Raw genomic sequence first — 17,419 nt, 5'->3', positions numbered from 1 at the left:
GCCAAATAGTTGTCTTAAAACTTATAGACCGTGCAATGCTCCCCAGGGAAAAATGAGGAGTCATAAATGGGTACACCAGGACTGGGAAACATAGCTACTCCCTTGTACTCAGTGTGTTGTGGTATTTCATAGTGGTGCTGTTTTTGGAAAAAAAAGCAACTATGTTCAAAGTAAAGAGGACCCAAGCAGACAGCTGTTTTGGGGTTCGTTCTTGCCCCTTATCAGTAGGGAGAAGGGTTCTCCAAAACAGCTGTCTACAAGGATTGCAGCACAGGCCGAGGCTTAGATAAAGGCATGGAAGAGGATACCAGATGCTTTTGTAACAAGTAGTGTATCTGTGTCAGCCGGAGATGACCTGTGGTCTATTCACTGTAACCAAGCAGAGATTTTGAAAGCAATAAAGAATTCAAACACAAAAGTGGAGATTCAAGTTGTTGATCGCGGGGGGAGGGGGGGGGGGGGGGTCTGACCACTGGAGCCCTCCAGCAGACTCCTGTACAAAGCTACGGTTCTCAGCTCAGCCTGCAGGGTCCCTCACTTCTTCTCGCCAGTGATCAGCAACTTATTCCCAATCCTTTCAATAAGGGATAAAGTTATTACAAAGTGCATAACTCATTTCATTTTTTCAGAGCCCTTTAAAAAAAAAAAAAAAAAAAAAAAAAAGGAAGTAAGCAATGTGATTGGTTGCTATAGGCAAATGCTCCACTTGCTATGATTCTCCCCAAAGTAATATTAGAAAGACACATTTTTTTATGATACCAAAGTATAGTAGTTGGTCGGCACTGCAGAAAAAAATCCGGTGCTCGTGGATAAAGAGATATAGTAGAAATGGAGAGGTCCCGGCACTCGTAGTGTTTTTCAATGAATTTTACGCAGTCCAACATATGCTGTAATACTACAATTGATAAGTACAATTCATTGAAAAACACTACGACCTCTCCATTTCTAAACTTTTTATGATGCGCTGAGGCTTTACGGGGAGTGTCAGCTCTCTTACGGGTTGTGTCTATTTTCTCTGGTGCTCTAGTGTAGAGCAATAATATGAATAATGCCTTTATTGCCCAATGCCCATTGCCCTCACATGTTGTTGGTTTTGTAAATAGGGCATATAATTTGTTCTTATTAGATCTGTGACTCTGACCAGACCCCATTATGAAGTCTGTGGCAACATCAATAGGCTTATTAATAGCAGTAGTCTAATGACGCCATTCCATTCTTCTTGCCTGAGGCTCACGTCAGTGAAACGGGGGCACTAAATATCTATGGAAAAATATTATCTGAAGAGTTATTAAACAATTTATACTCAAAGGGGGACATGTATCATTATTTGTGTATGGTAGAAGCAGTTTACCCCTTTTCCCGAATTCTAAATTATGCGCAGAAGCGCTAAATTTATCAATCAAGCGCAATGAGCTTCATAAATTGGGGGTAAATATAGTAATCTCCTCAATCCACTCTTTGGAAAATAGAATCGATGATTTAGAGCATCTTGCTACGTTAAGTCCAAGATGGCTTATATTTGCGCAAAAAAAACAACTCTTGCGGCAAAATTTTTGGTGCAAAGGAAAAGTATGCAGGTAATAAATCCATGTGTACTATAGATGTCACTCCAAGGTACCCTGATTCAGCCACATCTGGGCAAATGCGCAAAAAAAGGGCTTGCGCAAAATTTTGCGCAAAAAAATACACACAAAACAGGGGTAAAATCTTTGATACATGTCCCCCAAAGTCCATTACATTCACTCTATTAGGAAACATGGATAAAGGTGATGGGGTTTAGGGGGGTCCTCTGGTGATAGGATTTACACTGGAACAGTGAACAACACTCGCTACATGCCTAAAAATGCTCATGGTGACACAACCCCTTTAACCCCTGAACGACCAAGGACGTATATTTACGTCCTTGGCCGGCTCCCGCGATATAACGCGGGCTCACGCGGTGACCCCGCGTCATATTGGGTCGGTCCCGGCATGTATCTGATGCCGGGACCCGGGGCTAATAGCGCGCGGCAGCGATCACGGTGCCGCGCGCTATTAACCCTTTAGACGCGGTGTTCAAAGTTGAACGCCACGTCTAAACCGAAAGTGAAAGCTGCCCGGCTGCTCAGCGGGGCTGATCGGGACCACTGCAGTGAAAATGCGGTGTCTCGATCAGCTGGGACACGAGCAGAGGTCCTCTTACCTGCCTCCGGCGTGTCCCCTCGGCGATTGATTGTTCCAAGACTGAGATAAAGGCTTGAGCAATCGACCGCCGATAACCCTGATCACTGCAAAGCTATGGCTTTGCAGTGAACAGGGTATAACATCAGTGTGTGCAGTGTTATAGGTCCCTATGGGACCTATAAATCTGCAAAAAAAAAAGTGTAAAAAAAAGTTAATAAATGTGATTTAACCCTTAATAAAAGTTGAAATCACCCCCCTTTTCCCATAAAAAAACACCATGTAAATAAAAATAAATATAAACATATGTGGTATCGCCGCGTGCGTAAATGTCCGAACTATAAAAATATATCATTAATTAAACCACACGGTCAATAGCGTACGCGCAAAATAACCAAACCAAAATAACGTATTGTTGGTCGCTTTTTATATCATGAAAAAATGAATAAAAAACGATCAAAAAGTCAGATCAATAAAAAAATGGTACTGCTAAAACCTTCAGATCACGGCGCAATAAATGAGCCCTCATACCGCCCCATACGCGGAAAAATAAAAAAGTTATAGTGGTCAGAAGATGACAATTTTAAACGTATACATTTTTCTGCATGTAGTTATGATTTTTTACAAAAGTACGACAAAATCCAACCTATATCAATAGGGTATCATTTTAACCGTATGGACCTACAGAATAAAGATCAGGTGTAATTTTTACCAAAAAATGTACTGCCTAGAAACGAAAGCCCCCAAAAGTTACAAAATGGTGTTTTTTCTTCAATTTCGTCGCACAATGATTTTTTTTCCCGTTTCGCTGTAGATTTTTGGGTAAAATGACAGATGTCACTGCAAAGTAGAATTGGTGGCGCAAACAATAAGCCATCATATGGATTTTTAGGTGCAAAATTGAAAGGGTTATGATTTTTAAAAGGTGAGGAGGAAAAAACGAAAGTGCAAAAACGGAAAAACCCGTGGTCGTTAAGGGGTTAATCTATAACAGAATACCCTTAAATTCTGCTTATTACACAGAAGACCATATAATTCTAATGTGGAAAAATGTGGTTCTGCATGGAACATGTGTACACGGTCTGACCTCTTCTTAGAAGGCTTCAGATGAACTGGAAATGTAATGAAATCAATAACTTGTGGAAAACAGTTGGATCCTAATCTCTCATAATTCCGGAATGATTGAAATGTTCCTAAATAATCAAATGGTTTGAAAAAAGGTCAATATGGTCCATGGTCAATCTAGAAGAATACTGCATAAAAGTAACACTCTGGAACATTATCATTTTTTTTTTAATTAATGCTTATACAGTGGGGCAAATAAGTATTAAGTCAGCCACCAATTATGCAAGTTCTCCAACAAAAGATGAGAGAGGCCTGTAATTTTCATCATAGGTATACCTCAACTATGAGAGACATAATGAAAAAAAAAATCAATAATATCACATTGTCTGATTTTTAAAGAATTTATTTGCAAATTATGGTGGAAAATAAGTATTTGGTCACCTACAAACAAGCAAGATTTTTGTCTCTCACAGACCTGTAACAACTTCTTTAAGAGTCTCCTCTGTCCTCCTCTCGTTACCTGTATTAATGGCCCCTGTTTGAACTTGTTATCAGTATAAAAGACACCTGTCCACAACTTCAAACAGTCATACCCCAAACTCCACTATGGCCAAGACCAAAGAGCTGTTGAAGGACACCAGAAACAAAATTGTAGACCTGCACCAGGCTGGGAAGACTCAATCTGCAATAGGCAAGCAGCTTGGTGTGAAGAAATCCACTGTGGGAGCAATTATTAGAAAATGGAAGACAGACAAGACCACTGATAATCTCCCTTGATCTGGGGCTCTACGCAAGATCTCCCCTGTGGTGTTAAAAATGATGAGAAAAAAAGAACGGTGAGAAAAAATCCCAGAACCACATGGGGGGACCTAGTGAATGACCTGCAGAAAGCTGGGATCAAAGTAACAAAGGATACCATCAGTAACACACTACGCCGACAGGGACTCAAATCATGCAGTGCCAGATGTGTCCCCCTGCCTAAGCCAGTACATGTCCAGGCCCGTCTGAAATTTGCTAGAGAACATTTGGATGATCCAGAAGAGGATTGGGAGAATGTCATATGGTCAGATGAAACCAAAGTAGAACTTTTTGGTAAAAACTCAACTCATCGTGTTTTGAGGAGAAAGAATGCTGAGTTGCATCCAAAAAACACCATACCTACTGTGAAGCATGGGGGTGGAAACATCTTGCTTTGGGGCTGTTTTTCTGCTTAGGGACCAGGACAACTGATCTGTGTAAAGGAAAGAATGAATGGGGCCATGTATCGTGAGATATTGAGTGAAAACCTCCTTCTATCGGCATGGGCATTGAAGATGAAACGTGGCTGGGTCTTTAAGAATGAAAGATTAAAAGTCTTCAGGCCATGTTCATATGTTGCATTTTACAGAAATTTTAAGGCATTTTTTACAGCATTTTGTTCACAATTTTGCTGTGATTTTCTAAAATCGCTATAAAAATGATGCGGGTTTACCGTGATCTGTGCAATTAAAAATATCAAAAGAGTGAATATTAAAATGGTGCCATTTTCCTACGTGTGAACCCAGCCTCAGGTGAGGCATAGTACTACAATATATTCTGATTCTACAGAGATAGCAGCAGCAGTATACAGAGATCTGGGAGGGGAGGGGACTTTGAGCAGCTAGGAGGCATTTGTTAGGTGATGATGTTATCCTGTAGTTCACAGGAAGACAGGTGACAAGTAATCACTTTCTGTCACACATTAAACACTGTCATTTTCTGTGGGTCAGGTTGGAGATCACATGACTCAGTTACACGAATAAAAAGCATGGATGAAACAGATGGCAATGTAGAACTAGTGATGGTAAATATGAATGAAAAGGGCAAATATCCTGGAGTGCTTCTTTAACTATATGGTGTGGGTGAAATGCCTCTTTATTAAACACTTCACAAAGCCTAAGAAATGAAGATGAAGATCTATACCGCTGTTTGAAAAATTATAAAGAAATTGTCACATTCAAATGATTGTTCACGGACAGGCCTTGTGCGCCAGAGAGTGTTATGTTGGCCCTTTAAGAAAGCATTATTTAAATAATGCTAAGTTTTTGACCACAATATGGTGGTATTATGCAATATAAAATTAAATGGTCACTGAGTAGAATCACCTTACTCAACCACCCTACTCCCTTCATATCAAAGGGAAAACAATCCTGTGCCCAATTTATACACATTAGCCCTCATTTACTAATGTCAACCCGACTCTTTTTGTCCGGTTCTGCAATCAAATTTGTGTCACATAGCCCATGCGACACAAATTTGGTCGCACAACCCGACAAAAGATATCATCACTTCGACTGTTTTTTAAACCCGTCAAAATGGGCGTGGTTATCACAAAAAGGGGCGTGTTCCCAACAAAAAAGAAAAAACACTCGGAGTATGATGAAAAACTCACAGGAAAACCTGTGAATTTTTCTTCACCAAAACCCGACAGCACTGAGCTGTCGGGAAATGACTCAAAACTGACTAAATCCTACCCCCATCATGGAACAGGGTCTGTTCCATGTTTGGGGTAGTAGTACAGAGGCAAATGGGTTGATCGCATCAGGTCTCACTTCTGAAACCCGATCCGATCAAAAGTTATTAAGCAGGGGAGCGGGCGGCATGGTCCGCTCCCCAGCGATGTACAATGTATTTTACTTTCATTTTCAAATTCCCCGCCGGGATCCCTGAATGGCCGGTACTGAGGAGCCATTCAGGGATCCCTGCGGGGTTCTCAAATAGAAGAGCTGCGGTGGGTAAAGTTATATAGAATCGCTGGGGGAATGTATATGTCTCCACAGCTTCTATATATTATGTTATACTGTATATGTCCCCCGCACAGCGCATGTATATATGTCCCCCACACAGCGCAATCATATGCCCCGCACAGCGCATGTTATATATGCCCCGCACAGTGCATGTATACATGTCCCCCGCACAGCGCAATCATAAGCTCCCGGTAGCACTATCATTGACAAGCATTTTATTAGTAGCGCATCTCTCCGGGAAGCCGCTGCCCGATGCTCTGCTAATGCTCCGCTTGTGAGTGATACCTCTACCCTTCAGAGGCATATGTGTAAAAAAAACAAGTGGGGACCTGATACATAAGAGTTATCTGGTCCCCACTTCGCTTCTATGTGGAATCATCCTGAGTACAAACACCTCAGCTGCCCCATCGCCTCTCCCCATCCCCGGTGTTATAAAAACCTGTTCCCGGAGTCCGCGATCCCTCTGGCTCCGGCGCTGTCGCTGTGCGCTGCGATGCGCAATGACGAGTGACGTCCCCAACGCAACGTCACCGTCAGTGCACACAGTGACAGCGCACAGCGACAGCGACGGAGCCAGAGGGATCGCGGACCCCGGGAACAGGTATTTATAACACCGGGGATGAGTGGAGGCGATGGGGCAGCTGTGTTGGTTGTACTCAGGAGGATTGTGTATGGAAGCGAAGTGGGGACCAGATAATGTTATATATCTGGTCCTCACTTCGCTTCTATACACACATGCCTCTGAAGCGCTATCACTCACAAGTGGAGTATTAGCAGAGCATCTGTCAGCGGCTTCCCGGAGAGATGCTCTGCTAATAAAATGCTTGTTAATGATAGCGCTACCGGGAGCTTATGATTGCGCTGTGCGGGGCATATGATTGCGCTGTGCGGGGGACATATATACATGCGCTGTGTGGGGCATATATAACATGCGCTGTGCGGGGAATATGATTGCGCTCTGCGCGGGACATATATAACATGCGCTGTGCGGGGCATACATAACATGCACTGTGCGGGGCATATATAACATGCACTGTGCGGGGCATATATAACATGCACTGTGCGGGGCATATATAACATGCGCTGTGCGGGGCATATATAACATGCGCTGTGCGGGGCATACATAACATGCACTGTGCGGGGCATATATAACATGCACTGTGCGGGGCATATATAACATGCGCTGTACACGGGACATACATACAATTTACCGTGCAACACAATTTCCAACCCGTGAGACACAATTTTTTTTCCCATGCGACACATTAGTAAATCAGGGAGAAAAATACACACAGTAAATGAAGAAACACTCAGAGATCAACCCAACACTCTTAGTAAATGAGGGCCATTTTGTTTACAATCCTAGATACGATCACAGTGGAATTGTCAGATATCGGTTATCTAGCTCCAAGTTGGGGGTGGGCTGTTACAGAGTGAAAGGGTCTTTTCCTTGTTTACAAAAGAAACATAGAAAAAAGTACCAAGGAGGAGGGGCCGGAAACTACTTTTCTTGCACACCAACTACTTGCACAGCAGAAATGTGTTCAAAGATAAACCAAAGGGGTGACATTTCTGCTTGAGGAGAGCACCATAAAGACATGCAAAGTCATTCATGCTCCACTGAGAATTCTAGGATCTAGGAGGAGTATGTTACCCAACCTCAGTACAAAGCGGGGTACTGTCTGGCTGCTTTTTACTGACAAGGGGAAACAACCCCTCTGTCTACAGATGGGTAAATTCCCCTTCTGGAGTGTTTCTGGCTTGGCTTATTAATTCTTATTATTTCTTACCATGCCTGGGAGACGTTGTTGCTGTCAGCATAGTGAAAATATGAAGTTTGAAAGGTGCCCCTGCAGACTCATAAGTAGTGCCCTGGGCAGGAGCCATCCTCTTCTAGTCTGCTCCGGCTGCTATTTTGCCCCTCAATGTGATTGACAGCCCTCATCACTGCTGTGCCCCCTAAGCAGACAGAGCAGAGCAATGATGCGGGCCATGCCCGGGCTATCAATCACAGTGTGGGTGATTACAGAGCGAGAAGATGGGACCAGAAAGGATGGCTCCCGCCCAGGGTACTACTTATGGAAGGGGGACACCTTTCAAACTTCATATTTTCATCATCGATGCTGGCCGGAGGTAAGGAAGAAGATTTTACCATATATAATGCGTTTCCAGACATTACGTATGGTAAAATCTGATATCAGGTTCCCTTTAAATCTCCAGCCATATTCTCAGGTTAATTAAAGGAGTCAAACACTGATCTTAAAGGGGTACTCCGCTGCTCAGCTTTTGGAACAGACTGTTCTGAACGCTGGAGCTGGTGCCAAGAGCTCGTGACATCATAGCCCCGCCCCATCATGATGTCACGCCCCGCCCCCTCAATTCAAGTCTATGGGAGGGGGTGTGGCAGCCGTCACGCCCCCTCCCATAGACTTGCATTGAGGGGGCGTGACATGACATCAGGAGGTGGCGGGGCTATGACGTCACGAGCTCCCAGCACCAGCTCCAGAATTCGGAACAGTTTGTTCCAAAGGCTGAGCAGCGGAGTACCCCTTTAAGGGGATAAACTATATCCAAAAAGGTGGTGTTAAAGTGCTGCTTTGCATTACCTTTTTCTTTCCTAGGAGCAAAAGACAAAGTGGAATAAAATATATGAATAACCTATCTGCACCCGGGTGTAACAGTGTGAATAATTATGGAAGCTCCCTCTCCATGTAGATAATATGACCAAGCGTAATAGAATTCAAGCAACACCATTCATTTATTTGTCTTATACAGCTTTAGTGTTTTTCTTCATGATAGACAAAATAGTCCAAAAGAATAAAATAATACATACAAGAACACATTACGTTCACCCAGGGTGCACCAACTACACACGCTTGACACTCCTCGTTAGCTGGATCATTTTCACCCACTCCCGGGCATCCTGCAGTTGAGGTTCCTCCATCTCACGAAGGAGACAGCAGTTTAGACCGCGTCGAAAACAGACAACTTTTCGGAGGTCACGCCTCCGTTCTCAGAATCCAGCCCGAGCTCCTTAATGACAGTGCGCTCAGCCTATCACCGGCTGAGGCGGGACATCACTGCGGCCGGCAATACGCTGACCACAGTGTGATGTTCCGAGCCTAAGAAGCACGGAGCCAAGCAACGCCGGAGGAACGGGATGCCGATACCGGTGCAACAGGGGAACGTAGGAAGGTGAGTTAAGGTTTTTTTTTGTTGTTGTTGCTGCAGCCCGGGCACAGGGGAACTTAAAAGTTTTCCACTGCATATCTCCTTTAATCAATGTGCCCAGGCTGTCTGATAAAAAATTTAAAAAAAAGCCTGTACTGACCACCCTCACTCCCCTTCAGGCTCAGTTATCATGGCGGGCAGTCTTTAGTACACTTCACTTCCTGCTGCTAGGATCAGCAATAGATTTTGCCACTCAGCAAACTACTGGCTGCGGCAGGACACCATTCTGGACAGTGATTGGCTGAGAGTGAATGTCTTGTGCAGACCCAAACAGCAGAAAGTGAAGTGCACTGGAGACCAGACGACATGGTAATGGAGGCTGCAGGGGAGTGAGAGAGGTAAGTACAGGATTTTTTTAAATCAGACAGCCTGGGCACATCTCTTAAAAGAAACTTTTTTCAGATAAACCCTTAACCAAACTTCTTCTATACTGCTTATTATGTCCAAGGTCGAAAAAGCCTTGGCAAAAACCATATCAACAGTACACAATATAGAGCAATTCTAATATGCATTCAATATTTATACCACTAGATGGCACATGATTGTACAGTATGTGCCAGAATTAAGCTGCTTACATGCCAGACATGAATATATGTTTCTGTAACAGCACACCATGTGGCTACATGCAGCCTTGCAAGCAAAACTAATCATTAATAATGCATGAACTAAACTAATCAAAAAACTAATAAAAGTAATCAATGACAATAATAGTGATAAATGATGCTGCATCTGGGCATGATAGAAATATGGGATCTGAGAAAGGCTTTTCATTATGCAAGCAGCCATAAATAAGGTTTACACCAGTGGTCTTCAACCTGCGGACCTCCAGATGTTGCAAAACTACAACTCCCAGCATGTGGCTGTCCGGTTGGAGACCACTGGTTTACACTGAAGTTTATTCATATATTCCCAACAGGAATGGTAAGTATTTAACCATCTATTCACAGCTGGCGTAGGAGCAATTTCTTCAGTACCCTATACAGGGAATATTTCATACATTTCCACTAGAAATGACCCAAATGAATTCAGGAATGTGCAGAGAATATTAAGCAGAGGTTTTACAGGAAATCCCTTGTGAATCATTCCAATAGGAATAAGATGCCAGGCGATCCAGAGATCATACATCCAGGCTGGGCCTATAACATTATTTACAATGAACATGTCTAGGTTACATGCAGTAATATCAGTAAGTTATGTGCTATGGTTGTGAAAGGGATATATCAATTTTGGGTATCCATGGCACATCCATGGAAAACGTCATAAATGTCTGATGCAATGGCCTCCCTATTTGATGGCACAAAGCAGATGTCAGCAGCCCACATTTCCATTGAAATCAATGAAGATGCAATTGCTTGTGTGCAGGGTTCTCTATTAGATCTGTGAGTTACAGGAAGAGCTCAGCTCTTTAAATGGGGAAAGCATCTAAGACAACCTATTTGAGACATTTATTACATTTATTATATATCAGGCATTTGTAGTACAGTGGTCCCTCAACATACGATGGTAATTCATTCCAAACGACCCATCGTTTGTCGAATCCATCGTATGTTGAGGGATCCGTGCAATGTAAAGTATAGGAAGCTGTACTCATCTGTCCCCGCCACTCCGGACCAGGTCCTCTCCGCTCCCGATGCTGTCCCAGGGGCTCCCGATGCTGTCCCGCTGCTCTGGTGTCTTCTTCACGATCCTCCGGCTTCTTCCGCATCTTCTGCAGGGTCCAGGCCTCGCTTTCTGGAGACGTTATTACGCTGCTGCGCCGGCGCGGCGTGCGTAGTGACGTAATAATGACGCCAGAAAGCGAGGCCCGGACCCTGGAGAAGATGCAGAAGACGCGGAGGATCGCAAAGTGGACCCGGAGCAGCGGGAATAGGTAGGCGAACCTGCCCGGGATGCTTAAACTGCTTGGCCTCTGAGAGGCCATCGTATGTCGATTTTATCATATGTCGGGGCCATCGCAGGTTGGGGGGGTTACTGTATAGCATATTTATTGGACTACCCCTTTAAAGGGCCTTTCTGAGACTTAAAGCATACCTGTCATAGCAGGAGAAAAAATTTGATATTGTACTCAGTACCTAATCCTGATCATGTACATATCATTTTTATGTGTCTAGGAGCTATATACCCCTAATAAATAGCTTTTAAATGTTGCTCACTTGCTTTGTGTTCTTGCATTCTGGAGGGGGTGTGTCCGTCTCTCTCCCTCACTGTGATGACTCATCTGCTCTGAGTCTGGGAGCAGCCTGGCAGTCTGCAAATCACTGCACAGTAGTTATTATGCATACATTTTCTATCTGTTCCTAGTAAAGCTGGATGCTAATCAACATAGTCATTGTGTGTGTCATTCAGCTTTCACAGACTCCTGAGTGTCTGATCAGTTTATTTGTCATTCAGGAGTCAGAGAAAGCTTTGGCTGTTCAAGCATGCTGGGAGTTGTAATTTTGAATTGCAACAGCTGGAGCTGCAGTGTTTGTAAAGCACTGTGTTAGAGTAGTGTTGCCTTTAGCTATATTTAAAAAAAAAGTCATCTTATCAGTAGTACTACAGGATATAAAAAGTTTTTCATAATGACACTGCCTCTTTGAGGGGCATTCCAACATGAAGAAGTTATCCGCTATCCACATGGCAAGGGGAAAAATCTGGGGGTGCCCAACTACAGTGATCCCCACCGATCTTTAAAACAGGGACAAAATTGTCTCTAGAACAAAAAGGAGCGCTAAACTAAGCTACATTCAGAGGCCCCATAGAGAATGAATGGATAACTCCTTCACATATGATTATCCATTTAATAATTATATTATCCTATAAATATGTCCCAATGTAAGAAAGCCTCTTCTAGCTACCTCTGGGGTTGCATTCACCAGTGTTTATAGAAGCCACATCAGTGATATCAATGGCAACTTAAAATAAAAAGGGGCTAACTAGCTGAGATAACCCCATCATAGGGAGCCCTGAGTGAGATCTAATACTTCCCGGCAGTTGGTTAAGTCTTTTTACATTCTCTTTGTGTCTCTCTATCTCTCTCTGCTCTGCTCTCTGAACTTATTCTCCCCTCTAACTCCCTCATTGCCACACCCCTCGTCTGAGATTTGTATTGGCAGCATGTAACTTGATCTCTCAGTGAGCTGCTGGTCCATTTTATAAACGCAGGATGTAATTAAAATTGTTTTTGCAGAGTGAATTGAGGTTTAGCAGGGGAGGTAAGAAGCTTGATAAGAGAAGAGAGAGGCATTTTTTCTCTAATAAGATGCATTCCAAATTTTCATTTATTCACTTGTACTATTGATTAATGCAAAGTTTGTTGAAACAACAGTGATTATTAAAATGCTATAGACACCTGAATGCAACTGCACTGTACTTATAGGTATTGCAGGCTGCTATGTCCCAGGCAGAGTGATGACTTGGTCTCTAGCCTATACTTTCCTCTACAAAACAATGCTTTAAATCAATGGTCTCCAAACTGTGTTCCTCCAGCTGTTGAAAAACTACAACTTCCAGCATGCAGGGACAGTCATCTTACAAGGAGTTTTCCGGGCACTTTGTTATTTAAGGCCAATCCTAAGGATAGGCCATTGGTATCTAATCCAATATCCCCTTCCAATCAGCTGTTTGCCAGAGCCATGATGCCCACATATACAACTGATCAATAGGGGTGCCAGGTGTCAGATCACCCCCATCAGATATTTTTGGCTTGCCCTGAGAATAGTCAATCAATGATTCCAAGAACACTCCTTTAAAATAAGTACATAATATAAGTATTCTATTTAAATTGAAAAAAGATATCTTCACACTTTTAACTAGCTTTCTATTAAAGTGGCTCAAGTGTGTGTTGGCTCTGAGGTTGTGACAGGGACTGATGTGAATAGTATTAGTCTCTGTACTACCTAGTGGAACATGTTGGTGCTATATAAGCTAGGGTAAATATATTTATATCCCAACAAAAAGGTTGCAGGTTAAGTTGTATTCACAGCATGTTCTCAAGTCCCCGTTGGCCTGTAGGTCAGCAAAATGTCAAAAAGCAACGCAGACATACAGCCCAACATGTTCCTGGCAGGACCATAGACTTTATTTGGCCCAATATAGTCTAAACGTGACTACGTATGATCCATTTTTCAAAGGTGTATGCTTTATGTGTGGAACTCAAAAACTAAGTTTATAAGTCCTGTACAAAAAGCGAATACAATTGGCTAATGGACCTTATATAGTCACAATTAGACTACGTTCAGCCCATTAAAGCCAGAAGGTCCACCGGAACATGTGAGGCTGTACATCTGCCTCCCATACGGTTATGATCGCAGAATGGAACAAACATAGTCACATTTAGACTACAATTGGCCCATTAAAGGGGTACTACAGTGGAATATTAACCCTTCCAGTACTTATCAGCTGCTGTATACTACAGAGGAAGTTCTTTTCTTTTTCAGTTTCTTTTTTGTCTGACCACAGTGCTCTCAGCTGACACCTCTGTCCATTTCAGGAACTGTCCAGAGCAGTATAGGTTTGCTATGGGAATTTTCTCCTGCTCTGGACAGTTCCTGACACGGACAGAGGTGTCAGCAGAGAGCACTGTGGTCAGACTGAAAAGAAATTCAAAAAGAAAACAACTTCCTGTGGAGCATACAGCAGCTGATAAATACTTGAAGGATTAAGATTTTTAAATTGAAGTAGTTTACAAATCTGTTTAACTTTCTGACATCAGTTGATTTTTTAAAAATGTGTCTTCCACCGGAGTACCCCTTTAAAGTCATTGGGCCCACCGGGAACATGTCAGGCTGTAAGGTTATGAATGGAGAATGGACCGAGCGTAGTCACAATCAGACTATGTTTGGCCCATTAAAGTCAATGGGTCCACTGGAAACATGTCAGGCTGTTCGTCTACATCCCATAAGGTTATGACAGGTTCTCTGTGTGGTATAATTGTTTCCCAATTCTTAGCCATGGCCTAGCAAGTCCATATGGCTTGGATAGTAAAATCTGATTGATACTGGAGTAGTCTAACCATACAAGTAAGTGATCCAATTATTAATTATAGTATTATACACATATAAAGAAGGACATTCATTCCATCAATGAATTACCATGTATTGGACCATCGTCTCATACATAGGAGTCAGTAGATTATTTTTTTGTACGTTATCCTGGTAATGTAAATGCTTCAGAGCTCAACGCACAAACCCCTACTCCTGCTACAAACTGCAAGTCAGAACTGCTGCTGCCCTTGAGTAGTTAAATTACACCCTGGAGATTTCTACCTTCTCCAAGATTGGAGTCAGAAACCTATAGATTTACAATTTATATTCTCATTGCAGCCTCATATTTTATCCCCAAGTGCTGCCTAATCTGAAACGCGCCTCTCAAGTTACTGCTGGTTGTTTTAATACAGATTATAGATACATTTTGTCTTTAGAATTGTTTACAAAAACAAATAATACACAATATACAAACATAACGTACGACGTAAGCCTTATATAACAACGTGCCCGGTATATGAAGTATATACTCCCGCACCGGAGACCTATAAGAACCAAATTATTGCAGATCTGTCTACAATTAATTCTAAGAATCACTATGACAACATGTATCAAGCCTGAATGAAACAAATCACACTGTAACCTGCCATGATCTCCTCTCCTACTTAATACAATGTCTGCAGTAATTAACCCCTGAAGAACTGGAAGGGATTAGATCCCCTATACAACCCTATTTGTATCGTAGCCCCCCTCCCACCTATAATTCGTAGTCAGGACAAGACATAGACACAATAACACAGGTAACAACAGCACAGTAAGTGGGTATGGGATATAGACTACACACAAGGTGGGGGTGGCACAAGAAGGGGTGCAGTTAGTAATAAGAAGGGGGAATCTACCTTCAGTCACATAGTTGTGGTCCCGAAGAAAGCTGTGGTTAATTTTCCGTGTGTCTACGTCCTCGCCCATGGATTACTCAGCATGCCTATCCGCAATGGACTACGGATGGAATCACCAGAGGTCGTCACAAGAGCAACATCCATACTGCCACAAGCTAGCAGAGGAAGCGAGCACAGTCTGCCACTGAGCCCAGCATCAGCATCATCTTGAGAGGCAGACAAGACAGAACAGGGCACAATACACCACCTGCTTGCTGGGTGTTATTAGTATTATTAGTGGGGTTTGTCCTCTTGGGCCCTACCGGCTGTAGCTGCTGGTGCCAACCCAATGCTAAATGAGGCCACTGCAGCAAAATAGCAGTCGGGAGATAAGAAAACACTGTGTGACTTGCTGTTTGGAGCTGATCTGCTACTGCTGTCATATGCTTCTGCTGCATCACAGCATGCCCCTCCCCAGCAGCTTGTTCTAGCCCAACCACACCATCAGATCTCTGGCTGCATGTGCTGCTGGAAAGTCAGGATAAAAATGTCACTGCAGGCAATGCACGGTAGTTCTGCTTACATGACACCATGGGGGTGCATTGTGCATGGAGGGGGGGGGGGTATTGAGTCAGCTTCTTTTGGCAAGACTGCACTATTCAAAGTGGGACAGAAATATGTGTGTATCAGGATCTGTCTACTAAGTAATTCAACCATATAACAATGTACAACTTCCATAAAATTGTTATACACTATTTCAAAAACACACACACACGCATTCCCCTAGAAAATGAATTGAGTCATAGTGAAAAGTAAAACAAACTAACAATCTTTATCGGACCGTATTACTACAAGTGGATTTAAAAATATTAGATCAGGAGGTAGACTCCACCCCTTGCTCCAAGCCCCACCTCCGCCCTGTCCCTATTTCACACAAGATAATTTACAATGACCATTATTGGCAGTATACAAGAATGTAATCACCATACATATTACCATTGTACTGTTACTGACCAACTCCTGTATACAGAGAACAGTTTTAACAATAATAAAAGTATACAAGAATATTATCACCATACATATTACCAACAAACTGTTACTGACCAAATCCTGTATACAAAGACCAGTATTACCAATAATAAAAGTATACAAGAATATAATCACCATACATATTACCGACATACTGTTACTGACCAAATCCTGTATACAGAAACCAGTATTACCAATAATAACAGTATACAAGAATATTATCACTATACATGTTACCATCATACTGTTACTGACCAACTCCTGTATACAGAGACCAGTATTACCAATAATAGCAGTATACAAGAATATTATCACCATACATGTTACTGACATACTGTTACCGTCCAAATCCTGTATACAGAGACCAGTATTACCAATAATAGCAGTATACAAGAATATTATCACTATACACATTACCATTATACTGTTACTGACCAAATCCTATATACAGAGACCAGTATTAACAATAATACCAGTATATAAGGAGGGAATATTATCATCATACATATCACCATCATACTGTTACTGACCAAATCCTGCATACTGAGAGTAATATTACCAATACTACCAGTATACAAGGAGGAATATTAGACGGAAAAAACGTATCAACAATGTGAAAAAATAGCTATCAAGAAGGGGCAGGAAACAAATCAATGATACCCTTATGGTAACCCCAGCTAATTAGTAATATGGATATACTCTGCCTAACGCAATAAACAAACAAAATATCCTATAAAAAGTCAGATTGCAGCAGAAGTGGGTGCAATATAAAAATATATCTTTATTAATAACAGATAAAAATGCAAATACATGGGCCAGAAGACCAAAACACATACATAAATGAAAAAAAAAAATAACATGAGAAGGAATAACTGAAAAAACAATGACAGTCCTGTGTGGCAGATAGTAAAGAGACAATGGAGAGCACTGCGCATATGCCGGTCATATAGTAGAAAATGTACTGCAAGGTATTGGCAGGCTATATAAAAAAGTAGCAATGTGCACTATAGCCCTAATGGGGGTGAATACATCACACAAGTATTACATAATAAACAAAAGCTGAAGCTGATACCCACATAAGCAATGAGCCACTGCACAGGATGCCATCTCCGGGGAGTATATCCATATTACCGCGTCACCTGGTGTGGTAGAAAATGGTGTCACCCCATACAACCCTCCCAAAGTAATTTTATAGCCTGTTGTGACGGACGCCAGTGGTACAGCGCGTTGTGGAAAATTATTTACAGTATAATAATTAAATATGTCAATTGCCACATAATGGGAACGTGCTAAAGATGTTTTTACCATGTAAAACTACAGCTCC

General features: G+C 42.3%; 1 protein-coding gene across 4 annotated transcripts in view; it reads right to left on the bottom strand.

Annotated features, from left to right (window-relative positions):
- The window catches only part of PPP2R2C (protein phosphatase 2 regulatory subunit Bgamma), a 170,506-nt gene extending 154,926 nt beyond the window's left edge, over positions 1–15,580 (bottom strand). For 2 of the 4 annotated variants that reach the window (XM_056555104.1, XM_056555106.1), the window contains exon 1: positions 15,088–15,579. Coding sequence is in view for 2 of the 4 variants with exons in the window: in XM_056555103.1 (XP_056411078.1) it covers positions 15,088–15,157 (70 nt within the window). In the remaining 2 variants the exon portion in view is untranslated. Of the gene's footprint in view, positions 1–15,087 lie in introns of all 4 variants that reach the window. The other 2 variants (XM_056555103.1, XM_056555102.1) reach the window with 2 other exon arrangements.
- Between the last annotated feature and the right edge of the window lie 1,839 nt (positions 15,581–17,419).

The sequence above is a fragment of the Hyla sarda genome, chromosome 1, assembly GCF_029499605.1.
Source record: "Hyla sarda isolate aHylSar1 chromosome 1, aHylSar1.hap1, whole genome shotgun sequence".
Classification (NCBI taxonomy): Eukaryota; Metazoa; Chordata; class Amphibia; order Anura; family Hylidae; genus Hyla; species Hyla sarda.
Note: the sequence above shows the minus strand (reverse complement) of the source record. Positions and strands in the feature narration are given on the sequence as shown.